The following is a 26,210-nucleotide window of genomic DNA, read 5'->3' as shown; positions in this document are numbered from 1 at the left end:
TGCCAGGGCTAAAAAATGGTTTTTTTCCCTTCGTGAAATTGGACTTTATTATATGCCAGTCTCCTGCACATGTAATGCGTTGTGACCATTTTCTTCATATTAAATATTCTTTTAAAAAATTTTTCTGGGCAGGAAATATTCATTGTATCATCATGGCATCCGCCATTGCCCCATTTTTTTGGCAGGTTTTTGTCAGTTTTGAATATATTGGTAATAGTTTGGTGACTGTTACTGTAGATCAGTTCCTCACAGTGGACTTGGGCACAGGCTGTGGCTCTGGGTCACGTCCTGCACCAGGCAGGCCTCTGCCGGGAGACGGCAGGGTTCTGGGTGCTGGTGCGCCAGGCGCATCATTGAGTGCAGGTGCGTGCAGGTGCACCTGGCCTGCTTTGGGAGCAGCTGAAGATGGCCTGTGTTTTAACAGGCCGCAGTTTGAGGTACTGAATTCCCAAATATTTGCTTAAAATAGATTTCCTGTTTTTAATAGGATAAAGAGGCGTTAAAGGAACAGCAGATGAGTAGCTTGCTTCTAGTGTCCACGTTGCAGTCTACGCTGGATGCAGGCAGATGTCCTGAGCCTCCTGCAGGCAGCCCTCCGCAGAGTCCAGAAACCCCATTAGAGGTGACACAGAGCGCACTCCTGCAGCGAGAGAGCGAGGTGAGTACGAAGTGGGGCCTTGGGACTGCAGGTCAGTGTCCAGTGGCGTCTCTGGAAGGTCCGACATCCAGTAACGCAGATGATGGGCTTGTGACCACCGTATTCCTTGCAGCTTTACCATTTGTTTGTGGGTATAGGCACAGGGGAGTAATACCTGTTTTAGGCATGTGCTTTCAAATCTCTCAAAGCTGTTTTAGTAATTTCTAAAACAATTCTTAATAGAATATTAGATGACTTTTAATACTTCCCTTCTTTTGTTTTAATGAAAGGTTTTGGACTTAAAAGAACAGCTAGAAAAGATTAAAGGTGACTTAGTAAGTAAGAATGAAGAAATACTGCACCTGAACTTAAAATTAGACATGCAGAACAACCAGACTGCCTTCAGCCTCAGAGAACTTCAGGAAGAGAACGCGAGCTTGAAGGTAAGCTACAAAAGGCCTACGCAACTCCTGTTTGTATTGCTTACTCTGGTGCCATGTGGAGCGGCTGCAGGACCCTCATCACGGGGTGGGTGGGGAGCTGGGGAGTGTCTGGCCTTCACAGACGCCCGTGGCCCCCATGTGGCAGACAGCTGCATAGATCGCCTGATTCCGCCCGGGCCATGTGCACAGAACAGCTTTCCAGGGATCTTGAGTCGGGAGCCTGAGACCCCTGCCCCAAACTCTGCTTTCCGAATGCAGCCCTGATGGTCACAGATCTGAGGATGCTCAGAGATCTGAGGATAGTCAGGGATCTGAGGACAGTCAGGGATCTGAGGACAGTCGGGGATCTGAGGACGATAGGGGATTTGAAGATGGTTGGGGATCTGAGGACGGGATGGTCGGGGACCTGAGGACGGCCGGGGATCTGAGGACGGCCGGGGATCTGAGGATGGCTGGGGATCTGAGGACGGCTGATGGTCGGGCATCTGAGGACAGCCAGGGATCTGAGGACAGCCAGGGATCTGAGGATGGCCGGGGATCTGAGGATGGCTGGGGATCTGACGACGGTCGATGGTTGGGGATCTGAGGATGGTCGGGGATCTGAGGATGGTCAGGGATCTGAAGAGAGGCACTTCCCCGGGACAGCAGCTGTGGGCTGAGAGAGGCACGGGGCTGTGGCTGGCTTGTCCTTCTCAAGGAGGTGACTTCAGTGAGTGGCCACTCACCGTTTCTCTTCCCACTGGCGTGATAGGAAAAAAATCTTTAAATATTATTTTTTAATTTCTGTGGATACATGGTAAGTGTATATGAAAAAATCTATTTTTAAATCTTTTCTGTTATTTTCATATAGCTGTGCTTTTGAAGCAGAAAAGAAAACCAGAACCCCCTGTTTATAGTAGAGATGATACTCAAAATTGCAGAGCATTCCTGACTTTCCAGATGCCCCGGAAAGACGTGTAGAATCGTGTGTGATGGCCATGCGCCATGGGCTTGGTGAATGCACTCGGCGTGGGAGGCAGTTGAGGGTGGTGATGTTTACGTCTGATCCTCTCACCAAGGCTACATGTGAATGATTTTAACCTTTGTGGAGTAAAAGGGAGTTTTAGGCTGATCCCGGTGACAAGTTGTTTTCCCTGTGGAAACTCTTCCTTACTTAATAAGATGAGAAGCAGACAGGAGCTCATTTTACTACTTCTTTGCTGATGATTTTGAGACAGATTGCCTGGAAAAGTACAGTAATTGATTTTTGAAATCCAAACTAATATGTCATTTTATTTATTTGTGTTATTTTATTTTTTAAGAGACAGGCCTCCTTCTATGTCCCAGGTGGCACAATCATAGCTCACTGTAGCCTCAATCCCCTGGGCTCCAGCGATTCTCTTGCCTCAGCCTCCCCAGTAGCCAGGACTACAGGCACGAACCACCACATCTGGCTGTTTTTTTTTTTTTCTCTCCGTAGAGATAGAATCTCACTCTCTTGCCCAGGCTGGTCTTGTACTCCTGGCTTCAAGCGATCCTCTCACCTCGGCCTTGTAAAGTGCTGGGATTTCAGGAATGAGCTACCTTCCCTGGCCTAATCTGTCATTTTAAACAGAGAGGATTTTATTTACCGGGCTGATTAGATGGATGATTGGGAGCCCTACAGCAAGGCTGAGAGAGAACAGAAGGTTCAGGCCATAATGGTCATTGCATTGAGGGTTCAGCCAAGCTTTGCCAGCAAATAGTTTGTAATTCATGCATTAAATCATCGTAAGCAGTCACAGACGGAGTGGAAGGCTCAGGAGTAGGTGGAGGAACCAATGTAAAATCTGTATCAACCTCCATTTCAGAGACGGCTGCCTCTAGCTTCGTAGTATCTTCTGCAGAGAGGGCGTCAAGAACCTCCTTCAGGCTCTAACAAATTGATTTAAAATTGTTAGAACACAAATGGGTTAGAATTTTTCCGTTTTTTGTCATTACCAGTAATGTTAAGAAAATAGAGTTTGGAGCTATATTGACATAGATCTCAATCCTGATTTTGCACTTACTATTGTTGTGGGTTTAGAAAGATGTTTAATATCTTAGTTTCAATTTTCATCCCTTTAAAATGAAAATAGTCACATTTCCTTACCATGGCTGAAGATTATGTTTTGCATCACAAGTAAACAAACTTTGATGTTAGAATGACACCTAAAATCTAATGTTCCTTCAGGAAAGTCAAACAAAATGTTGTTTAAATATTAACAAAATCACATTTAAAGGGTGGTGAAAGCCTCATTCTGTAGAAGTCCTTGCAGGGAAAGTGGCTGCATTAGAGCTTCATCCCACGATCAGGCGTGGAGCATGAGGTGGGCACCTGGGCCCTGGAGCAGCGAGGCGGGCGTGGTGAGTTCAGATGCCGGCAGTTTGCTTCCGTGACTGCTTTGTTTTTCAAGCCGTGGAGTCTCCACTCCAGGAATGCCTTCCTGAAGGAGGGATATTCTGAAGTGGATACTTTTAATTTACCTCTGAAATGTGCTCTCTCTTCAGGTCACATATACCAGAAGCTCTGAGATTGAAGAGCTGAAAGCCACTATTGAAAATCTGCAAGAGAACCAAAAACGATTACAAAAGGAGAAAGCAGAAGAAATTGAACAACTCCATGAAGTCATTGAGAAGCTGCAGCAGGAGCTGTCCCTCATGGGGCCCGTGTTGCATGAAGTCAGCCACAGTCAGGCTGGCAGTCTGCAGAGTGAGCTGCTCTGCTCCCAGGCTGGGGGCCCTGGCGGGCAGGCGCTGCAGGGCAAGCTCGAGGCTGCGCTCGAAGCCAAGGAGGCCGTGAGCCGGCTGCTGGCTGAGCAGGAACGCGGGCACAGCCAGGCCCTGCAGGCCCTGCAGCGGCGCCTCCAGGGTGCAGAGGAGGCTGCGGAGCGGCAGCTGGCTGAGCTGGAGCGCAGTGCAGCTCTCAGGGAGGCTGAGGTCGAAGGCATGGCCTCCAGGATCCAGGAGTTTGAAGCAGCACTGAGAGCGAAAGAAGTGATGATTGCCGAGAGAGATTTAGAAATCCACGCTCTGAACCAGCAGAAGGCGGCCCACTCTGCTGAGCTGGAGGCTGTCCTGTCAGCCTTGGCCCGCCTCCGCCGCACCTTGGAGCAGCAGCCCCTGACAGCCCTGGCAGAGCCCCCCGAGCTGCAGCTGCTCCGAGCACAGTGCGCCCGCCTCGGTCGCCAGCTGCAGGTACTGCACCAGCGGTTCCTGAGGTGCCGGGTGGAGCTGGACAAGCAGCAGGCCTGCAACACTGCAGCTCACACTGGGGTGCCCGGGGTGCACCCACAGCCTTGCGCGGACGGTGATGTGGAGGCTGCCCATGATGCTGCTTTGGAGCCGGCTGTCCCCAACCCACGGGTAGGCTCCCCTGTGGGCCATGGCAGGTTTTTTTTTTAACTCTTACTCCTTTTCTGCTTTAATTTTAGTGACTTCTCTCTGTGCTGGGCACTGGGCGGTTGGCACTGGGTGGTTGTCTCCTTTCATGACATAGCAGAGAAAGGAGCCTGAAGCTCAGGCCAGCCTAGGCCGGTTCAGGATCAGAACTCAGTGAAGCTGGGCTGAGGCTTTCACTGTTTTGTACCATTTTAAGCTTATCATTTTAAGTTTTTAAAAATAATTCTTTCTGCAGGGCGTGGTGGCTCATGCCTGTAATCTCAGCACTTTGGGAGGCTGAGGCTGCAGGTGGATCACGAGGTCAGGAGTTTAAGACCAGCCTGGCCAACATGGTGGAACTCCATCTCTACTAAAAACTACAAAAATTAGCTAGGCGCAATGGCAGGCGCCTGTATTCCCAGCTACTTGGGAGGCTGAGGCAGGAGAATCACTTGAACCTGGACGGCAGAGGTTGCAGTGAGCCAAGATCGTGCCACTGCACTCCAGCCTGCACAACAGAGTGAGACTCCTTCTCAAAAAAAAAAAAAAAAAAAAAAAAAAAATTCTTTCTTTAACGTGGTAGGGACCGTCCCGTGAAAGGAGCTCACTGTGGGAGGCGGTCCTGCTTGAGTTCCCTCCCTGGTTTCTGATCGAACGGTTTGCAGGTCGATAAGCACTGCCTGTGTGAGATACCATTGGAGCTGGAGGCCCTGCAGGAGTCGTCTCCTAAGGCTCCCACTTGTGTTTGAGCAGAACCTTGGGGACATGCTGCCTACCACCCCCATACCTGCTGGGGTCTTTGTAGAGTGGCTCCAGCTCTCAGATGCTCCAGTCAGCCTTGCTCTGTGGGGCCACCCTGGGTTGGGCAGCTTCTGCTGGGTCCTCAGCCCTGTGTCCATGTGGCTTGCTGGGATCAAGGTGCTGTGCTGCCACCTCCCTCTGGCATCCCTGCTGGCTGCTGCACCGGCTCCCAGCTCCAGGCCACCTAGGAGCAGTCCCCACAATAGCCTCCTGCACGCTCAGCTTTCCTCTGTCTCCTCTGTCAAGGGTGATCTGCAGCCCGTCCTGGTGACGTTAAAGGATGCACCTCTCTGCAAGCAAGAAGGCATGATGTCGGTGCTCAGCATCTGCCAGAGGCAGCTGCAGTCGGAGCTGCTCTTGGTGAAAAATGAAATGCGCCTGAGTCTGGAGGATGGTGGCAAGGTGTGGGGACGAAGGGAGGTGTGCGGGCAATCCGGGAGAGGCTGGACACGCGGTGTCGAGGTGTGGGGACGAGGGGAGGTGCGTGGCTGACCCGGGAGAGGCTGGACACGCGGTGTCGGGAGGAAGGGAGGTGTGCAGGCGACCCGGGAGAGGCTGAGTGCAGAACACTTGAGTCCTGCCCTGGGCAGAGCCGGGCATTCTGCTGAGATGAGGAGCGTAGTCTGTGCCAGCAGTGACATATTCTAATGAGCCGTCCATAACTGTTGTGAAGTTTCCCACGTGCTTCATTTAAGCCACTTTCTTGAAACAGTCAGTTGGGGTTTTTTCTTTTAATTGATAGAAATGGATTTAACTTGTTCCAGGGTTAGTCCTGGGGTTTTCTTTCTATGTGAGGACCACATTGCCCATGGGGCTCACCTCAGTTCAGGACTTTGATGGCCAGCATCGGTTTTACTTTAAAAGGCTTCAGATTTATTTTTTTAATCTGTTCATTTCACTCCATACTGTCACTTGAAAAAAAGCTCAGCTTCTTTTCCCCAGCAAAGGAGGTTGCACCTTGACAACCTCAAACCGTAGCAGGGTTGAGCTTTAGCGAGAAGAGCTGGTGCTGGTGCTTCTCCCACCCGGTGCTCCAGGGGTGAGTCTCCACACCCCCTCAGAAGCTCCTTTGAGGGGGCTGCCCTCAAAGGTGGGGGTGCGTCAGGTACGGATGGCGCCTTTCTTTTTTTCTCTTTTTTTTGAGACAGGGTCTCGCTCTGTTGCCCAGGCTGGAGTGCAGTGGTATGACCTTGGCTCACTACAATCTCTGCCTCCTGGGTTCAAGGGATTCTCCAGCCTCAGCCTCCCAAGGAGCTGGGGTTACAGACACATGCTACCATGCCCGGCTAATTTTTTTGTAGTTTTAGTTAAAGATGGGGTTTTACCATGTTGGCCAGACTGGTCTCAAACTCCTGACCTCAGGTGATCTGCCCACCTGGGCCTTCCAAACTGCTGGGATTACAGGTGTGAGCCACCACACCCGGCCAGTGGCGCCTCCTCCAGTCCCAGGCCCAGCATAGCCATCCTGGACACACAGCTGCCCACCCTCCTCCTCCTCCTCCTCTTCCTGGACACAGCCGCCCACCCTGCTGCTGCTCCTCCCCTTCCCTGGTATTGCTAAACATGCCCCAACTACTGCAGGCTCTGAAACCCAGAGGCTCTAACATCAGAATTGCTGGGCAGATGTTTTGGGGTCTCAAGTGTGGTATGGAAGTATGCGTGGATCTAATGCCTGCTGCAACCTGGGCTCAGCCGAGCCCTTCGCAGCCCTGGTGAGTGTCCCGCACGGTGCTGAGACGTTTATTGTATGAGTGCAGGTGCTGCCTTTTCCTTGGCCCAGACTGCATGCACTTCATTGGCATTTAGAGCCTGAAAGAGTCTGAATTCCACAGAAGTCGGGGAAGGATGGGCCTAGGCTTGCAGTTCTGAGGAGAGCCGTGTACCTGATTCACGTGCTCATCACGTGCTCTCGGGAAATACATCCTGTGTAGAGAGAGCCCTTCATGTCTCCTGTGGCAAACAGCCTTGGGGCCCTCATGACAGGAACGTTTCTTTGAATTCTTAAGCTCAGCCCTGCCTGAGCTGATTGCCAAATTCTTAGAAGTTACACACAAAGAAACTCCAAATTCATCACATAAACCACAATTTTGTGTTTTCGGTGTCCAAATATAGAACCTTACCATCCTTCCACTATACGAAGCTTGTGTCCTTAATCATTGCAGAAATAGGTTATGATAGTTGCCTTTTAATAAAGCAAAGAGATGTAAACTGTGGTTCTGTTTCTCATAGAATTAAATAAACTTGAAGTGTGCTGCTCTCCTTGTGGAGCCTCACCTCTGAGTGCTCACAGGCTCCCTTAATCTGCTCGTCAACACCAAACAGCCGAGTGCGACTCCTGGTAAGCCAGGTATTCCACCCATGCCTGTTCTGTTTTACCTGCAGAGTCAGGAAAAGGTGCCAGAAGATTGTCAGCTGCCTAAGGGCAACCTCATAGCTCAGGTGAAACACCTCCAGGAAAAATTGAGCTGTTTGCTGGATTCCATGACTTTGCAGGATGTGGACACTGCTGACATGAAATCTCCACGGCCTGTGGCCTCTGCACACCTTCTGGAGAGCCGCTGGAGTGATGGTTCCCATGATGGCGAAGAGCCAGACAAATCAGCCCCTGTCGATGTGTGTGATGCCAATACAGCCACAGGGGAGCTAACTGATGTCATCAAAAGGCAGGATTCCTTGATACCAGATGAAGTGCCAGATTCTCCCATTCAAGAAAAATCAGAATGTCAGGACAGGCCCTGTTCTTCACCTACCAGCCTGCTTGGCGGCCCCCACCAGCAGGGCCGTGCCATGGAGGCCAGGCCCCGGAAGGGTCCGGTCAGGATGTTGGACCTGTCTTCCTGGAGCTCCCCTGAGGTTCTCAGGAAGGACTCGACCTTGGAACCCCAGCCCAGCCTCCCGCTGACGCCCCACTCAGGCGCCTTAAGCCTATGTAGTGTTGACACCTCCTCGCGGGACAGGGTGGACGCCTCCCTGCTGCAGGCCCAGGGGCCGGGGCTGCTTTGTTACCCAAGCGTGTCCTCAGCAGCAGCGCTGCTGGCCCCAAAGTGGGCCAGGTCTCCGCCGGGTGACCTCCATGTGGAGAGGCTGGCTGTGGTAGGTGCCTGCCCTACGCCCACGTCTGGCGTTTCTGGGGGGAATGTGGCCTGCCCAGTGTCACTGGCAGCTGCCATTGTGTGTTCACCATCTGACAGCGCACGGCCTCACAGTCCTGTGTGGGGCCAGCTCTGCAGGACTGGCGTCATGGGAGCGTTTAGATTATTTCAGTTGTTCAGGTATTTTTTAAATACCTGAGATGCATTTTCCCACCTCAAACTCACCCTGGGCATGCTTCTCCACTGACGCTTACCGCAGCAGGCACAGCCACAGACACATCTCCTGTGTGATGGGCATAGGGTTCTTTGTCCAGAATGTTTTCTTAGATTTATTTTTAGGAATGCATCAAATTTTTTTTTTTTTTTTTGTTCATTTGTTTTGTTTTGCTTTGTTTTCGAGACAGAGCCTTGCTCTGTTGCCCAGGCTGGAGTGTAGTGGTACCATCTCGGCTAACTGCAATCTCCGCCTCCTGGATTCAAGTGATTCTCCTGTCTCAGCCTCCTGAGTAGCTGGGATTACAGACGCACGCCACCATGCCTGGCTAATTTTTGTATTTTTAGTAGAGACAGGGTTTCACCATGTTGGCCAGGCTGGTCCCGAACTCCTGACCTCAGGTGATCCACCCGCCTCTGCCTCCCAAATTGCTGAGATTACAGGCGTGAGCCACCGCACCCGCCCAGGAATGCTTCATATTTTTAACACGTTTCACATATGCTGATTAATTTTAATAATTTGTGAGTTAGATCGTATTATTTCTAACATCATTTTGGGATTTTGTCTATCTTGAGTAAGATAAAATAAAAAATTGTGTACAGCTGGGCTTACTCTTGCAGTCCCAGCACTCTGGGAGACCAAGGTGGGAGGATTGTTTGAGCCCAGGAGTTTGAGACCAGCTTGGGTAACATGGTGAGACCCCGTCTCTACAAAAAAATCAGCTGAGCGTGCTGGCGCCACCCATGGTCCCAGCTCCTCAGGAGGCTGAGGCAGGAGGATCACTTGACCTGGGGAGGTTGAGGATGCAGTGAGCCGAGATCAAACCACTGTACTCTAGCCTGGGTGACAGAGTGAGACCCTGCCTCAAAAAATAATTTAGCAGATATATATTATCTGAAACATTCACTGTCATTTCATGGAAAACAATTTAAATCTGAAATTATTTGCTATTGGCTGCTTTAAAATATTTCTAAAGAGCTGTGGGTGAATCTTCCAAATTATTGGAAGCATTCGACCTCCATGTGTTCACCAGTTTTGAGTTGTTTAATTTGGGATCTGTGTGGGAAGATGATAAATTCAGGCCTCAGAAAGTTTTCAACTGGCAAAGTCAGCTCTATGATGTAATTACTCATTATTTTATGACAATTTAACAGTCTCCTTATCTGAACAGGAGAAAGATGTGGAAGATTTTGTAACATCTTTTGATCCTCAAGAAACGTTAAGTTCATCTCCTCCTGGATTAGAAGGAAAGACCGATGGAAGTGAGAAAAGTGAGTTGGTTATCTTTTGTTCATAGTTTTTTATTTCAGTGGTTTCGTAGCACAGAATAGTCAGAGAACCCTGTGTCCTTCACCTGGTTCTGCGTCTGCCCTGCACTGACCTCCGCCCCGGCTCTGCCCTCTGTCAGGTGTACGCTTGGGGCCTCTTGACTCCTGAAAACGCACCTGTGCCTTTCACACAGCCAAGGCTGCCAGCTCAGGCTGCGCTCCACCCTAGAATATTCACCCTGACCCAAGGCTGACATCTCAGCTATAGTTGCAGACCTTGCTCAGATCTCACCAATTGTCCCCGTATCGTCCTTTAGGGAGAAGACACCCAAGCTCACAGGCTGCGTTCAGGTGTCTTTGGCGGGATGGAGACTGGGGCAGCGCACCCCATGTTTCCAGGCTCTGCTACCTTGCTCGCCCGCCCTGCCTTCCCTCCCCTTGGGGTGGATGTCCCTTTCTCTGCTGTGGGTCTTGGGGCAGAGGCACCGCTGATGGTATGGTGTGTCCTCGCAATGGAGTGTGGGGGCTGCTTTCCTGGGCTCCCTGGTGGCAGGAGGTGTGTGGGGTTGACCTGGTGGTTGTTGGTAGGTTGGCTGGGTTGGAAGTCACATTGTTTCGGGGATTGCGTGCCTGTCCACCGCCTCCGGGCCTGCGCCTTCCAGTGGCGCACGACCGTGGAGGGGCCCTGTGCGGTCAGGGTGGAGCGCACCCCTCGACTCGGACTTCTTCCTCATTCTTCCTTTCTTGGATCATATCTATGGGTTTCTCTCTTCTTTCTGTAATTACTGTTATTCAAATATGTCGGACCTCCAGGGTTCTCTAATTTTTTCCCCCTATCTCTGGTTTTTATTTTTGTTCTCATTTCTAAGAGGTTTTCTTTAGAACTTTATTTTTCAATGTTTGTGCTAAGTATTTTGTTTCTGCTCTCGTTATTTTAAATTTTTCAGAGTTCTTTCCTACCCCAACTGTTCCTCTCTCCTATAGCTTCATCTCCTTGCTTCTTTTCTTTTTTTGTGGGGGGGGGGTTGTTCTTGAGTTTATTTTGGGCACAGACAGGTGAGGGGGTCCCTGTACCTGGAGGAAGGTGTTGGGTCCTGAGAGGAAGCTTGGCTCATGTTGATAGCACAGGGTCCTGTGGGACAGTGGGAATGTGGTCGTGGACTCCTGGAGCTCTGACCACCCACTGGCGGCACCTGCTGGCCTCCATTTCCTCCTGATGGAGAGGGCCGGGGCGCGGTGCCGGGCGCCCATGTCACTGAGTGACAGTGCCCGTGGTGGTCACATCCCAGTGTTCCTGGTACATGCTGTGGGTGCCGCTGTGGGATCGTGGCACAGGGAAATGCCAGAGTCCTTCACCCTCAGGGATTTCTCAGACACCTGCTGCATTAGATGATTTTTCCAAAGATTTATTCGTTATGATCTTTCGCTGAGATACTCAGGGCAGAAGTGGGACTTGGCGACATGATTAGGCACAAAGGCTCGAGGGCGGTATGGGTGGCCGGTGGCACTGCGGCGGGCAGGCAGCAACCCAGCACCCTGCACCCTCGAGCTGCGCCTGAGGCCTTCAGGCTGTTCTCTCGTCATTTGCTGACACTCACAAAAATTTGCGCTTTGTTGCTTCCTGTTGTGAAGAACGTGCAATTGTTTCTCTGACGAGGTCGTGGTCATCCCCGAGGCTGTCCTCTGTCTGCGTGGTTGGCCTCTGCTCCTCTCTAGCATGCTCTCTTCTCACCAGGCTGTGCTGGGGCACCCCAGGTGCCTGAGCGCCACAGCCTCCTCTCCCCAGGAGCCTTGTCCACATAGAGGGCCTGTCTCGCTGGTGTCCTCATCCTCTGGGAAGTTCCAGCACCATTTTTCCAGGGTCCTTGACACAATCCTGCCTCAGTTTCCAAAGCTCCCCCTCCCTGTGGGCAGGTGGAGCTGCAGCTCTCCAGGATGGACCAGGGCCTCTTGCACTGGGAGGTTTTGAACTCTCCGCCTTGAGAACCCGCACCCACCAGACACAGGAGCAGCACCGTAGGCACCCACGGCAGACATGGTCAACGTCTATTGAGCAGGCATCGGACACCTGTCCACTGCTGCCTTTGCTCCATGGTTGGCATGGAGGGTGCAGGCCCCGCATGTCCACCTGCTCTTGGGGGCTTGCCAGAGGCATCAGGTTTTGTGGAGTCTTTGAGGGCCATGTCTGGAAAAGCGAGCAGAGGTCCCCTAAGGCTGGCACTTGCATCAGGGATGCTGCAGAGTTGCGTTTTCTTACTTGTGTGGCATTCTCACTTGGGTTATGTTTTTATGAAGGTATTTTTGGGGCCCATCTATGTTCACTTCATGGTGTGGTTGTCGCTAGGGCCGTGGGCCGATCGCCCCTGCCCTGCCTCTGCGGCGTATCCCCTGCGGAACCCTGCAGAGAGCTGCAGATGGGACCCTGACAGTATGGTGTTTTTAGGTGATGGCTCAGGTTTTGGAGCAAGACTGAGCCCAGGGTCCGGAGGCCTTGAGGCTCACACTGCTGGTCCTGTGACCCCTGCTCCCGTCTCTGGAAGGTTTCAGCCACTGCCGGAAGCCATGAAGGAGAAGGAAATCCATCCGAAGCACATGAAGGTAGGGCAGGCGGGGATGGCCCTTGAAGCTCACAGGTGCGGCCTCTGGGGCATCCCACGAGCACGGCGTCCTATCACCAGGGAGAGCCTCTGAGCACCTGCATTTTAATGACTCACGTGAGACAGGACTAGTCTCAGCCCAGCCCCCACGGTGGCTCCGGAAGCCACCCGCCCAGCTCTGCACTGGCCTTGTGGGTGGCTCCTCCCATCCTGGCAGGGTGGGTCCTATGTGCCCGTGGGCAGGTGGTGTTGCCCCAAGCTGCAGAGCCAGCCTGTGCCTCCTCCCTACTGTGCCCTGCCTCTCGAGAAGCGGGGGCTTCAGACTTCAGTGCTGTAGGACTGAGCCAGGTTCTCGTCAGAGGGTGGGACAGAAGCCACTCATCCTCCTCTGAGTCAGCTTTGAAGGCAGAATTTAGTGGAACTTTTCATAGGCTTTCTTTTCTCACCAGTTTAGCGATCATTTTATTGCAAAACCATTGACAAAAACTTGGCTAAACAAGTGAGTGAGCGAATCATGCCACTGCAGTGTCTTACTCAGGCAGTAAATGGATTCCCAAGCAGTTTTCATGTCAGTGAAACCCATTCTGAAATTGCACAGGAAGTCCTCACTTTGCGTCGCCCCTGGGTTCTTGGAAGCTGACCTCGTGTGAGGGACAGCTCTGTGCTGCTGGCGCAGGTCCGGTTGTCTCAGTGGCCCTCAGGTTGCCTTCGTTACATACGTTTCACTTAAAGTCGGTTTCCAAGAACCCATCCATGATGATAAGTGAGGGCTACTGCATTCAGAGTAAAACCTGTTTTACTTTTGCCTGGGCGTGATCGTTCGCACCTGGAATCCCAACACTTTGGGAGGCCGTCGGGAGGATCACTTGAGCCCAGTTCGAGACCAGCCTGGGCAATGTAGTAAGACCTCATCTCTGTCAGACCTGAGTCAATTAAACCTCTTTTCTTAATTAAAAAAAAGAGACACAACTTATTTAACTTATTTTACCTTTTTAAACATGGAAATTGGAGAGATTGATTTTTTAAATCTGTTTTTTATTTCTTCTTTGCATTTTCCTTTTTTTTTTTTTTAGTTTTGAGACAGGATCTTACTCTGTCACCCAGGCTTCAGCAGAGTGGTGCAGTCACAGCTGACCGCCACCTCTGCGTCTTGGGCTCAAACGGTCCTCCCACCTCAGCTTCCTAAGTAGCTGGGATTACAGGCGTGCACTGCCACACCTGGCTAATTTTTTTTTTCAATGGAGTCTTGCTCTGTTGCCCAGGCTGGAGTGTGATAGTGCAATCTCAGCTCACTGTGACCTCCACTTCCTGAGTTCAGACGATTCTCCTGCCTTAGCATCTGGAGTAGCTAGGACTACAGGCATGTGCCACCACGCCTGGCTATGTTTTGTATTTTTAGTAGAGACAAGAGTTTTACCATGTTGGCCAGGCTGGTCTCAAACTCCTGACTTCAGGTGATGCATTTGCCTTGGCCTCCCACAGTGGTAGGATTACAGGTGTGAGCCATGGTGCCCAGCCCACCCAGCTAATTTTTGTATTTTCTGTAGTGTTGGAGTGTTGCCGTGTTACCCAGGCTGGTCTTGAGCTCCTGAGCTCAAGTGATCTGCTCGCCTCAGCCTCCCATGGTGCGCCCCTGCATCCGGCCTCAAATTTTTATACAATACGTTTGCTTATTGTAAAAATTCCTTACAATAATTTTAACGATGTGCCCCAAAAAAGTATTAACACAAAAGTGGTAGAAACCAAATTGCATACTATGTTTACTTTAAAGACAGTTTAACAACTGGAAACAATTTTACTTTAAACACAATGCATATGGCATAAGATGGAAGCAAACCCTGGTAGGGTGTAGGGTATATGCCGCGGCTGAGGAAGCAAGGACCCTCCATAGGCGTGGGCGGCAGAGCAGCCTGGTCCTGAGCGTGGAGGCTGTGGAACCTTCCCAGCCCCAGCGATGGTGTCTGTGGGACCACCCCCCCAGGTAGCCCCACAGGCCACGCTGCAAGGTACCCACCAGGCTCGGTCCTACTTCCTGGCCTCACGGGAGCCCAGCTGCAGGGGACCCAGGTCACCTAGCAGGGCCTCACTTCTTCCCGGCCTCACGGGAGCCCAGCTGCGGGGGCCCCATGTCACCTGGCGGGACCCCACTTCCTGGCCTCACGGAAACCCAGCTGCAGGGGACCCACGTCACCTGGCAGGGCCTCACGGGAACCCAGCTGTGGGGACCCCACATCACCTGGTGGGGCCTCACTTCTTCCCGGCCTCACGGGAACCCAGCTGCAGGGGCCCCACAACACCTGGCGGGAGCTGTAGCCTAGGCCTTTGCGTCATTTTTCTTCGTTAAGAGATGTTTTTAAAAATGCATTTTCTCAATATAAAATCTAGAAAAGCATATTAAAAAGAAGGAACTGGCCTGTCCTCTGCAGCTGGAGGACAGGGGCCAAGCAGCCTTAGGGCCTCCCCCCGACCCCGCTCCTACCCACCCTGCTCCCGCCCACAGACCTCTGTTCTCAGCTGCCTCATGCTTAACAGACCTGTGGGCCAGGACCTCGGGCAGGGCTTGTTGGGGATGGCTTTCTCTGCTCCCCATTCCCAGCACAGGCAGCTCTATCCCACACTGGGGGTTGGTGCTGGCCTCAGCTGGACCACGTGCAGAGGCCTCCTGGGTGACCGTTGTATGGCCTCCTTGCAGTGTCCCTGGAAGGCAGGTAGTGCGTATTGTCTTTGTGACCTGGCTGCGGACATTGGCCTAAAGCCCTGCTCTGAGCTTCGCCCAGACTTAGACATGGTGGTGTCCCCCCTCAGGGAGCAGGTGGAGTGACGGAAATGGCGGGGCCATATTTGGAGTGGCTCATACAGAAATTCAGTCTTCAAGCCTGACTTCCATGTGGTCGTCCTGAAGGCTGGGGGAGTAGGGCTTGAAAACCTTGTAGCTAGAGAAGTGGGCGCCACCTGCACAGAGCCGAGGTGGCACCTTCCCTCTCCATGGCTGCCCGCCCTCATGGAGCCGTGGCTGCAGCACAGGGCAGGTGCTATGGAGCGTGGCTGTGTGGGGTGGCAGGTGACTCCCTCCTCTCGATGCCCTTTCCCACCACAGGCTTTGCTGCAGATGGTGTGTGATGAGAGCCACCGGATCCTGGTGCTGTCAGAAGGCCTCACGCCCTCTGGTGCTCTGGGCACAGGCGAGCCACACCCAGCCTGGAAGGCAAACGAGGTACCGGATGGCTCGCTCTGTGGGGAGATGACACAGTTTTACTTTGCACCTCACATCTTTTCCCAAGGATTTAAGGAGCTCGCGGCAACGGCTGCATTTTCAGGGCCACATGTGGGCACGTGGAGTCTAGGATTTCTTTAGCACAAGCAGAAAGACAGACTGTTGTCCTGAGAACCCTGGGGAGGCCTTCCCACTTCCCGCAGCGAGCGCAGATTCTGGGGGCAGGTTCCCCACGGGACGGGACGTGGAGGTGTGTGGGGGGCAGAAGCGCTCCAGGCTTTTGGGCCCATGCCCTGCATGAGTCCAGGGGAGGCTGAGAGTGCTCTCCCTGCCTGAGTCCCAGGGGAGGCCGAGAGTGCTCTCCCTGCCTGAGTCCCCGGGAGGCCGAGAGTGCTCTCCCTGCGTGAGTCCCGGGAGGCCGAGAGTGCTCTCCCTGCGTGAGTCCCCGGGAGGCCGAGAGTGCTCTCTCTTGGCCATGTGGCCCTGAGGACTCAGCCCATCCCACCACTTGGCCCCAAGGCCCCTCCTCCTGCCCCTCGGGTGACTTGCCCTCTGGCCTTGTTCCTCCCCTTGGGCTTCTCCTACCTCCACTTCCACACCCCAAGCCCCAGCAACTGGACCTCAGGGCCTCATCTCTGTGCTGCCCTTCCCCTGTCCCACTTCTCCCCAGGCCCTGCCCATCTCCCTGCTTTTCTCCTTCCAGCACCAGGGCCTGCAGAGTTTGTGGAGTGGGTGCTGAGCCTGTCATGTTCCCTCCATCTCCCATGCCCACTCCGTCCTGCCCCTGTGTCTGCCTCTGACCAGGAGCAGAGCTTTGTGAGGGAGGGACGGACTTTGTCCCCCATGCCTGGAACTCACAGGGCGTCCCGGTACCCTGGAGAGCTGGTGGGTCAGCCCCATCGGCCACTGCCTGCCCATCCAGCAGGCCCTTGTCCTGTGCGAGCAGCAGCCTGGTTGGCACTCGGTAGGCTCATCGGTGCTGCATGCCACCCGGGGGACCAGTGGGCAGCCCTTTGCAGCCTTAGACACCCCTCCAGGCTCCAGGCCTCGAAGGTGCAGCAGCAGGAAAAGAAGGAAGCAGCTTTGCTGATGTTTTCCTGACCTTACTGTATCGTTTTTTTCACCTCTTCTCTTCTCACAATGGCAGTGTTTACTTCTGGTGCCCTGAATGGCCCTGGGCAGTGTGTGTCTTCTCTTCTGTCCGGGTCATTTCTGTTTGAACGGGTGTCCATTTGTTCAGCTGCCATAACAGAACACCCCAGTGCAGGGGCCTAAACGGCAGACCTTGATTTCGTCTGTTCGGGAATCATGTGCCACAGGGCTGGGTGCTGGTTTGCAGACAGCGCCGCCCTGCTGTGGCCTCACATGGTGGAGAGCGAGTGAGCCCCGGCATCTCTTCTTCTTACGAGGCCTCGTTTACCCTGAATCACCTCCCACAGGCCCCATCTGCAAACGCAGTCACACTGGGAAGTGTGGGGAGCAAGCATGCAGTCTTCATGACGCCTGCAGGTGCACTAGTGAGGACTGCTTCCTCCTCACTTTAGGACCTGCCCACCACGTGCCCTGACTGGAGTGGGGAGTTTCTGCAGGTCATGCAGGAGGCATTTGAAAAAGAGCAGGAGATGCAGGGGGTTGAGCTCCAGCTCCAGCTCGGGGGCTCGGATCCGGGGGGTCGCAGCTCCGTGCTTGAAAGGCTGGAGAAGGTCATCCGTGAGCAGGTGAGGGACAGCTGTGCCACCAGGCCTCAATTTACCCCAGGAGTCCAGCCCTGGCAGAGTGGGTGACACGGACTCTTTTGTATCTGAATTTTGTTTGTGTGTTTCTCTCCACCTCTGGAATGTGGCCGTGACCCAGGTGGTCATGCTCAGTCCACGCGGGATGCTATGATTTTCCGTCCGCAGCTCTAACGAGGACACCTGTGCATGTGATCCACCCTCACCGCCTCACTGTGTTTTGAGATTAGCAGCTAGAGAGACATTCCATGTTCCAAGTAGCCCCTCCTGGGTGGTGAGGTGCTCTTTGTGCAGGGCTGGGTGGCAGTGCCATGGGGACACTAGAAATCCTGTCACCACCGTGGTACACGTGAGGAGACCCAGTGTTGAGAGTAACCAGCTTGCAGGCCTCATGCAGGGTAGCGTGGCCCAGCCCTGATGCCCACGGGCCTGAGCTGAGACCCAGAGGCTACTGTGCACCCTCTCTAGACTCAGCAGGCTTGGAAGGCTGGGGCGTGTGGCAGCCACCTGGGGCTCAGGCTGCTTGTCCTCCTCTGCCCCCAGGGATACCTGCAGGAAAAGTCACTGGAGCATCTGTGCCTGCTGGACCGGAGTGGCCTGCTGTCTGAGATCCAGGCTCTGCGTGCCCAGCTGCGCGTGACGCACCTGCAGAACCAGGAGAAACTGCAGCACCTGCACATGGCGCTGACCAGCGCGGAGGCGTGTGGGAGCCAGCAGGAGCACCAGCTGCGCAGGCAGGGTGGGTGCCACTGTTCCCACCGCCTGTGGGGCCCTGCCCCTGTCCTTGCCACCTGATGCTCACCTGTGTGGCCTTGGGGCAGAGTGTGGTGACAGGCTACCATCTTGTCGGGCCCCCAAGTGTCGCTACAGTTGTCAGCTGATAAAAGGGAGCAGAAAGGACCCTGGAGACAGGCAGAGCTGGGAGGGGCCGGGGCATGGAGGCCTCATGGCCAAGCCCAGTGTGGGCAGGAGGGGTCTGTGTTGGGCTCTGAGTGCTGGCAGAGTTTGGGGAGCTTGCACTAGAGTTAGGAATGTCTCGTAGGTTTCTACATTTAGTTTAGGTTCTTTGGGAGTTTGTATGTAGACGCACACATCATCGTGGGTAAGCAATGATTGATTTTTCATTTCTCGCCCTCGTTTTCTTGCGTGCTGTGCCGCCAGCTGCTTGGGCAGACGCCCTTCCCTGCTCTCAGTTTTGGGGGCAGGACCTGGTCTCGTGCCCGTGTGGGTGGGGTCAGGCACCCTTGGTCAGCTCGGGCAAGTGCCCTCTGTTCTTAGTTTTGGATTCTGTCAAGGGGAAAAGCCTTGCAGTTGAGGCCATGGCCTTCGTCCTGGCGCCTTGTCCTTCCTTCATGCTCTCTGGGCCGGGGCCGGGCGCTGGTCTCAGTTTCCTTTCCCTCGCAAGGGGCGCTGATCTCTAGATTCCTTTCTCTTGTGCCTTTTTCTGCTTGATGCTGGGTAGCACCAGCCCCGTGGGGGTTTGGGAAGTATCCCCTCAGTTGTCTAGAATTGGGGTTATTTCTTCTTTAAGTTTTGGAAGAATTTTCCAGTAAAGCCACCTGGGCCTGGAGTTGCCTCTATTGGAGGCAGTTTAGGGTGTGAGTGGGGCTGGGGTGGCACTTCAGGACGGCCACAGGGATGCATCGCTCCTGGACTCTGTGGACTCCCTGCCAGGAGCGTGGGCCCGGAAGGAAGTGGCCCAGATGGCAGAAATGAACGTCCTGCTCCACCCACAATGAAAGCTTCTAGTCCACAGAACCTCCTTTCTTCCCGAAGCGGATTCAGCCTGTGCCCCGACGAGTCTGTCTCTGACCGTGTCACGCGTGCAGCATGGGGAGCTCACGGGGCCTGTATTTCTGTTTTTCGCCTTTCTCAGTTGAACTGCTGACCTATAAAGTAGAACAGGAGAAGTCCATTGCAGGTGACTTGCAGAAGACGCTGAGAGAAGAGGAGGATAAAGCAAATGGCCTGCAGAAGCTCCTGGCGGCTGAGCAGAGTGCCGTGCGGGATTTGAAGTCTGAGCTCTGTGAGTGCAGGCAGGAGAGCGAGCGGCTGTCCGGCTCCCTCCACGAGGTGCAGCAGGAGGTCCTCCAGCTGAGGTGCGTGGCATCCACCTTCCCTGGACACTGGCGGGAGTCTCGCCATTGTGGCCACCGTTTTTTGGCAATGAAGGGAAACAGAATCTGGTGGGCTGCAGTTGGGCAGCCCCAGGGGCACCGCACCCTGCTGTCCCTGGGCTGATAATCCTGCGGTGGGGGTGCAGCACATGCACAGGGCATGGCAGGGTTCTGCCCTCCCCTCCTGGAGCTCCCAGCCCCTGAGAGAACACTCTGGCCCGTGTAGTCAGAGTGTTCTGTGACGTGAGGCCTGGGACCACCTGTGTCTCTGTGCAGATCCGTGCTGAGCAGTAAGGAGAACGAGCTGAAGGCCATGCGTCAGGAGCTGGAGAGCGAGCAGGGGAAGGGGCATGCCCTGCAGAGCCAGCTGGAGGAGGAGCAGCTGCGGCACCTGCAGAGGGAGGGCCAGAATGCCAAGGCTCTGGAGGTGACTGGGCGTCAGGGCGAGGTGGCCGGCATAGGCTGTGTCCCTTGGAAGCCTACAGCCATGCTCCTTCTCCGTCCTCTTTTCCTGTTCTTGAGGGCAGCGTGCCCAGTTGACAGCAGTGTGAGGCAGCAGGATAGGGCTGTGTTTTCAGGTAAAACTGCAGCTTGGTGTAGTGGCAGCCACCATGGGGCAGATATTGCGGTTACCCATGGTGGCACGTTGCCCCTGCCTGAAGTCCCCACTATCCCTCAGCATTAGCTCTGGAGATGGACACAGCACCCTGTCCATCCGAGATGGAGTGCAGCCTCAGAGGTCTGTGTACGGGGCAGGTCGGTGGCGGGGACCCTCGGCTTTGTGTGGCAGAGGCCTAGCAGGCATCATATAGCTGTCGAGCAAGTCTGCACCAGTTCCATAGGCTATGGCTTTCAACAGCATGGAAATGGTGGTTCAAAGCAAGCAGGGTGCATATCTCTGAGCCTCTTTGGTTAGTGACTTTCTGAAGAGGGGCCAGGGACTTCTCTGAATCCAGGACATGCACATGCAGTTCCTCAACACCACTTCCAACAAAGTGTGTCATCCCCAGTCTGGGTTTGCTGTTACTTGATGAACAAAAAAGCTTGTACCTACATATGGCTAATAGGGTGCATTTCAAAAGGCAGGCTTGCTGGGCTAAGGTGTATAAACAGATGTGGACAGGAAGACAATTTAGACACTTTTCCTCGTGATTCAACGTCTCCTGTCGTGTCTTCTTGCCGCCTAGGAGCTGCGGGCATCTTTGGAGACGCAGCGTGCTCAGAGCAGTCGGCTCTGCGTGGCACTGAAACACGAGCAGGTGGCCAAGGACAACCTCCAGAAGGAGCTGCGCATCGAGCACTCACGCTTTGAGGCCTTGTTGGCCCAGGAGCGGACCCAGCTCTCCGAGCTCCAGAAGGACCTGGCGGCTGAGAAGAGCCGCACCCTGGAGCTGTCAGAGGCCTTGCGGCACGAGCGGCTCCTGACCGAGCAGCTGAGCCAGAGGACGCAGGAGGCTTGCGTGCAGCAGGACACACAGGCAAACCACACTCTGCTGCGGAAGCTGAGGGAGGAGAAGTCCCGTGTGGTGGACTTGCAGGCGATGCTCGAAAAGGTGCAGCAGCAAGCCGTGCGCTCTCAGCAGCAGCTCGAGGCCGAGGCTCAGAAGCACTGTGAGGAGCTCAGGAGGGAGAACGAGGTAAGTGCCACGCTGAAGGCCACAGTGGAAGCCCTGCACACCCCAGAACGAGAGCTGATTTGCTTTCTGGAGAGAGACAGGGAGAAACCAGCATGGTTGCAGGCAGAATTAGAGCAGTCGCACCCACGGTCAAAAGAGCAAGAAGCACGCAAGGCTGCAAGCAGGAGCGCGGAGGCTGGGCAGAGCCCAGCGGCCACGGAGCAGTGGAGGAAGCGGCAGACAGACAAGGAGAAGGTGGTGAGAGCCGCCTGCCGGCGGAAAGTCCACACCTGGACTTGATAGCAGGTGGAATTAGCGGGGTTCACGTGGGGGACGCGAGGTTTGTGTTGGCTCTCGGATCTGGTCTGCCCTGTCTGTGTGCTCTGGCGCGGGCCCCACACTACTGTTTCTATAGCTTTCTAGAAAGTGTTGAAATCAGGAAGCATGATTCCTCCACCTTCATTCTTCCTTTTCGAGATTGTTTCAGCTCTGTGGGACTTCTTGCTGTTCCATAGGAATTTGAGGATGGCTTTTGTATTTCTGCAGAAACTGTCATTGAGAGTTTCTTAGAGGTTGCATTAAATCTGCTGATAGCTCTGGCTAGTACTGACAGCTGGGAAGTAAGAGGTCTTCTGACCCATGATTACAGAATGTGTTTCTCCATTTAATTAAGTTGGGTTTCTTGTTTTTTGAGATAGAGTCTGGCTCTGTCACCCGGATGGAGTGCAGTGGCGCGATCTCGGCTCACGGCAACCGCTGCCTCCTTGGTTCAAGTGCTTCTTCTTGAGAGTCGTGGCACGTGCCTGTAGTCCCAGCTACATGGGAGGTAGCCTGGCTAATTTTTGTATTTTTAGTAGAAACGTGGTTTTGCCGTGTTGGCCATGCTGGTCTCAAGCTCCTGACCTCCGGTGATCCACCCACCTGGGCCTCTCAAAGCGCTGGGACTATAGGAGTGAGCCACTGCTCCCGCTGTGTACTTACGTCTTTTTCAGTTTCTTTCAGTAGCGTTTTGTTGCTTTCAAAATATAAGTTGAATACTTTTATTAAATTTATTTATTTTTATTTTATTTTAATTTTGAGACAGATCTCATTCTGTCACCCAGGCTGGAGTGCAGTGGCATCATGATCTCAACAACGTTGAATAGAAGTGATAAGGGCAGGCCGGGCACAGTGGCGGGTGCCTGTAATCCCAACACTTTGGAAGGCCAAGGTGGGTGAATCATTGGAGATCAGGAGTTTGAGACCAGCCTGGCCAACATGACAAAAGCCCATTTCTTTCTTTCTTTCTTTCTTTTTTTTTTTTTTTTAAATAAAAGAGACGGGGTTTCTTCATGTTGGTCAGGCTGATCTTGAACTCCTGACCTCAGGTGATCCACCCGCCTCAGCCTCCCAAAGTGCTGGGATTACAGCCTGGCCCAGGCGAAAGCCCATTTCTACTAAAAATAGAAAAAATTAGCTGGGCATGGTGGTGCATGCCCATAATCTCAGTTACTCAGGAGGTTGAGGCAGGAGAATCGCTTGAACCTGGGAAGCTCTGAGGTTGCAGTGAGCCGGGATTGCGCCACTGCACCCCTGGGCAACAAGAGCGAGACTGCACCTCAAAAAAAAAACAACTCTTCAGAATACTTGTAGTGTTTTATTTCCAGAAGCCTTTGGTGAGCAGGGAGGTGGTTTGGTGGCGCAGACAGTGTGGCCGAGCATGGCAAAAGCATCCGCTGCGGTTTTGTGGCAATGCAGCGCCCTGGCTGAGTTGAGACTTGGGGTGTGTGTTTGCCTTTCTCCCGGACACAGCACCCTGGCTGAGTTGAGATTGGGGTGTGTGTTTGCCTTTTTCCCGGGCACAGAACCCTGGTTGAGTTGAGACAGGGTGTGTGTTTGCCTTTTTCCCAGGCAAGGGCTTTGCCTTTTATGGGGTGCTCAAGGGAGTCTTTGCTTGTTGAGAATTTCCTGAAACCACGCCTGAAGTTTCCAGCCAAAACCTTTTATTTAATGTAGATTCTTTATTGAAAAGAATGGTAACACAAGTGCTTAAAAAAGAAATACAAAGAAAATGTTTTCTAAGTTGTGTTAGTAACTTTCCTTCAGGATGCATCTTGACACGTGCTTTTAGTGAGGTGGCCCTTCCCGAGTTCTTTTTACTGAGGATGGTGAATTTGATCTGGTTATAGAACCTTCTCTAGCTGAAGCCATTGAAGCCTCCCAAGATAGTGGTATGCCAGAGACAATTCCATCTTTTCTAAATAATATAATTTCATCAGTTCATCTGTATCTTACTTTTCTTACTAGAAAATAGAAAATAGAATGACTCTTGTTTGCTTACAAGGCCTGAGCATTGAGTGAGGTGCTGTCAGGAAGGTGGAGTCCGAGCTGCACCCTGGTCACCACAGTGGCAGGGGCACTGGTGCCACGTAGTGTAGGCTTAGCTGAGCATCCTCCGGGCTGGGTGGCCTCTGCTTAGTGCTGGGGATCCCTCCCTGACATGGCGAGCCGCCTCTGTGTGTCTGTACCTTGGGCCTCTTCCCGCCGGATCTGTCTTTTTTTGTCACAAGGAAGCCCCAGCAGCACTGGTGACTCCAAGGCCCTTCAGAGGCTGCCCATCCTTCCTTGCCCTATCGTGCAATGGCCTTTCTGTCCCTCGCCTGGAAGTGCAGTGGGCACGGGCTCAGGCACTTGCTGACACGCTTCTCTTGGGCACCAGACGTGGCCTGGTCCCCCATCCTACAGAAGGGAAGCTTGCCGCTCCTCGAGGTCTAGCTTAGGGGCCCAGGACCACATGGCCATGCAGGCGCAGCCCCAGGGCTGCACTCAGGCTCGTATATGTGTGCACGTTCACATGCACGTTTGTGCCTGTCCATGTCTGTGTTGGCATGAATCCCTGTGTGTGGTGCGTCAGGCTGTGGGTCCCGGTGGAGAACCGCAGAGGCTGCCTGCCCAAGCGCCTTTTTCTGGTCTGTGAGTGGGCTCCCCTGTGCGTTTTGGTCTTTTGCTTGGCAGTTTTTTTTTTTTTTTTTTTGAGATGGAGTCTCGCTCTGTCACCAGGCTGGAGTGCTGTGGCACAATCTCGGCTCACTGCAACATCTGCCTCCTGGGTTCAAGCGATTCTTCCACCTCAGTCTCCTGAGTAGCTGGGACTATAGGCGCGTGCCACCACGCCTGGCTAATTTTTTGTATTTTTAATAGAGATGGGGTTTCACCACGTTGGCCAGCATGGTCTCGATCTTTTGACCTCGTGATCTGCCCACCTTGGCCTCCCAAAGTGCTGGGATTACAGGCGTGAGCCACCGCATCTGGCCAGCTCGGCAGTTTTTTTGGTTGTTGTTTTTTTGGAGTGGAGTCTAGCTCTGTGCCCCAGCTGGAGTGCAATGGTGCAATCTCGGCTCACTGTAACCTCTGCCTCCTGGGTTCAAGCGAGTCTCCTGCCGCAGCCTCCTGAGTAGCTGGGACTACAGACTTGTGCTACCATTTCCAGCTAATTTTTATATTTTTAGTAGAGATGGGTTTCTCCATGTTGGCCAGGCTGGTCTCAAACTCCTGACCTCAGGTGATCTGCCCGCCTCAGCCTCCCGAAGTGCTGGGATTACAGGTCTGAGCTGCTGCCCCCGGCCAGCAGTTTTGTTTGTGGACACTCAGGTGAACGTCTTTTCCTTTTTCTGTTAACAACAGCGGGAATTAGAACTGCAGCGTCAGCGTGACTTGCATAAGATCAAGCAGCTTCAGCAGATGGTGAGAGACCTGGAGTCGAAGGATGAGGCACCTGGTGGCCGCCTCCACCCAGATTCTGCCCATGGGGCTGCCACTTCGGACGTGGACCACCTCCAGGAACAGCAGCGAGAGCTGGAGGCCATGAGGCAGCGGCTGCTCTGTGCTGCGGGGCTCCTCACCAGCTTCGCCAGTCAGGCCGTGGGCAGGTATGTACCTGACCACCCGGCGCCTGCTGGGCCCTTGCAGCCACACGTCTGTCAGAGAGCCTTCCTGAGGGTCTGGGCACATCTGGTGTGAAGCCTCTGCTCCTTTGCACTTACCGCTCTAGTCCTCTTCCCGGGACTCTCCTGAGGGATTCCGGAATGGCATTTATGTTCTAACGTTAGAGAAAAAAATCCTGTGATTCAGAATACACCTAACGTGGGGCTTCCATGTTTCTTTGAGGTGGCTTGGTTCTCTTGACAGTTTGTGAAGTTGCTCACCATCCAGAGTGTTGGGTTTGGAGTCTCCTGTGCCCCCCAGGCTGGCACTGCCCAGTGTCTGGGTCACTCGAGGCCACTCATGACCAGGATGATTGTGATGTTTCATATGGACAGAAAGAGTAATAATGCTAATGAACTCAGCGAATACAGTTCCTTCTATACTTGGACTTAATTTAGAGAGCAGCATGATTTCTTTTTTTTCTGAGACCGAGTCTTGCTCTGTCTCCCAGGCTGGAGTGTAGTAGTGCAGTTTGGGCTCACTGCAACTGCAACGTCCGCCTCCCGTGTTCAAGCGATTCTACTCCCTCAGCCTCCTGAGTAACTGGGATTACAGGTGCCCGCCACCACACGCAGCTGAGTGTTGTATTTTTAGTAGAGACGGGGTTTCGCCATGCTGGCAAGGCGGGTCTCAAACTCCTGACCTCATGATCTGCCTGCCTTGGCCTCCCAAAGTGCTGGGATTGCAGGCGTGAGCCACCATGCCTGGCCAAGCAGCATGATTTCTAAGCCAAGTTTCATTCAGTACAGCAGTTTAAATCATTAATTCTGGTAGAAAGCTGCAGCGCATGGCAGGCAGTGGCTTCCCCTACTGGAGGTTTCTGAGCTCTGTTGCCCCTGTGGGCTTCTCTCTGTGCTTCATGGCTGGACGGAGATACACACAGCCTCCTCAGGAACCTGTCTTCTCTTTGTCTCTTGTGAGCAGACAGTTCTTCTGTAGTTTTGGGTAATGCTTACTTGGGGTGCGCATGAACCTTTAGGTGCCCATTTATTCCTACAGGACAATTAATGATTGGACATCATCCAATGAGAAGGCAGTGGCATCTTTACTGCACACATTGGAGGAGCTGAAATCTGAGTTGAGCAGGCCCACTTCCTCCCAGGTAAGGGGTGAGCACCCCCAGGTCCCTGCCGCGGC

At 53.4% G+C, this 26,210-nt stretch overlaps 1 protein-coding gene across 4 annotated transcripts in view; it reads left to right on the top strand.

Moving 5' to 3' along the window:
• The window catches only part of PCNT (pericentrin), a 111,481-nt gene that overhangs the window by 76,334 nt on the left and 8,937 nt on the right, over positions 1 to 26,210 (top strand). For all 4 annotated transcript variants that reach the window (XM_032276521.1, XM_032276520.1, XM_032276522.1 and 1 more), the window contains 15 exons: positions 488 to 658; positions 928 to 1,080; positions 3,589 to 4,443; positions 5,506 to 5,661; positions 7,642 to 8,352; positions 9,737 to 9,836; positions 12,277 to 12,431; positions 15,528 to 15,644; positions 17,189 to 17,362; positions 17,921 to 18,116; positions 19,254 to 19,476; positions 19,771 to 19,921; positions 20,682 to 21,131; positions 24,774 to 25,018; positions 26,073 to 26,175. In XM_032276521.1, coding sequence (XP_032132412.1) covers positions 488 to 658; positions 928 to 1,080; positions 3,589 to 4,443; positions 5,506 to 5,661; positions 7,642 to 8,352; positions 9,737 to 9,836; positions 12,277 to 12,431; positions 15,528 to 15,644; positions 17,189 to 17,362; positions 17,921 to 18,116; positions 19,254 to 19,476; positions 19,771 to 19,921; positions 20,682 to 21,131; positions 24,774 to 25,018; positions 26,073 to 26,175 — 3,960 coding nt within the window. The remainder of the gene's footprint in view (positions 1 to 487; positions 659 to 927; positions 1,081 to 3,588; positions 4,444 to 5,505; positions 5,662 to 7,641; positions 8,353 to 9,736; positions 9,837 to 12,276; positions 12,432 to 15,527; positions 15,645 to 17,188; positions 17,363 to 17,920; positions 18,117 to 19,253; positions 19,477 to 19,770; positions 19,922 to 20,681; positions 21,132 to 24,773; positions 25,019 to 26,072; positions 26,176 to 26,210) is intronic.

The sequence above is a fragment of the Sapajus apella genome, unplaced genomic scaffold (assembly GCF_009761245.1).
Source record: "Sapajus apella isolate SASKATOON/1434 unplaced genomic scaffold, GSC_monkey_1.0 scaffold8, whole genome shotgun sequence".
NCBI lineage: Eukaryota > Metazoa > Chordata > Mammalia > Primates > Cebidae > Sapajus > Sapajus apella.
This window is presented reverse-complemented; position numbering and strand designations above follow the sequence as displayed.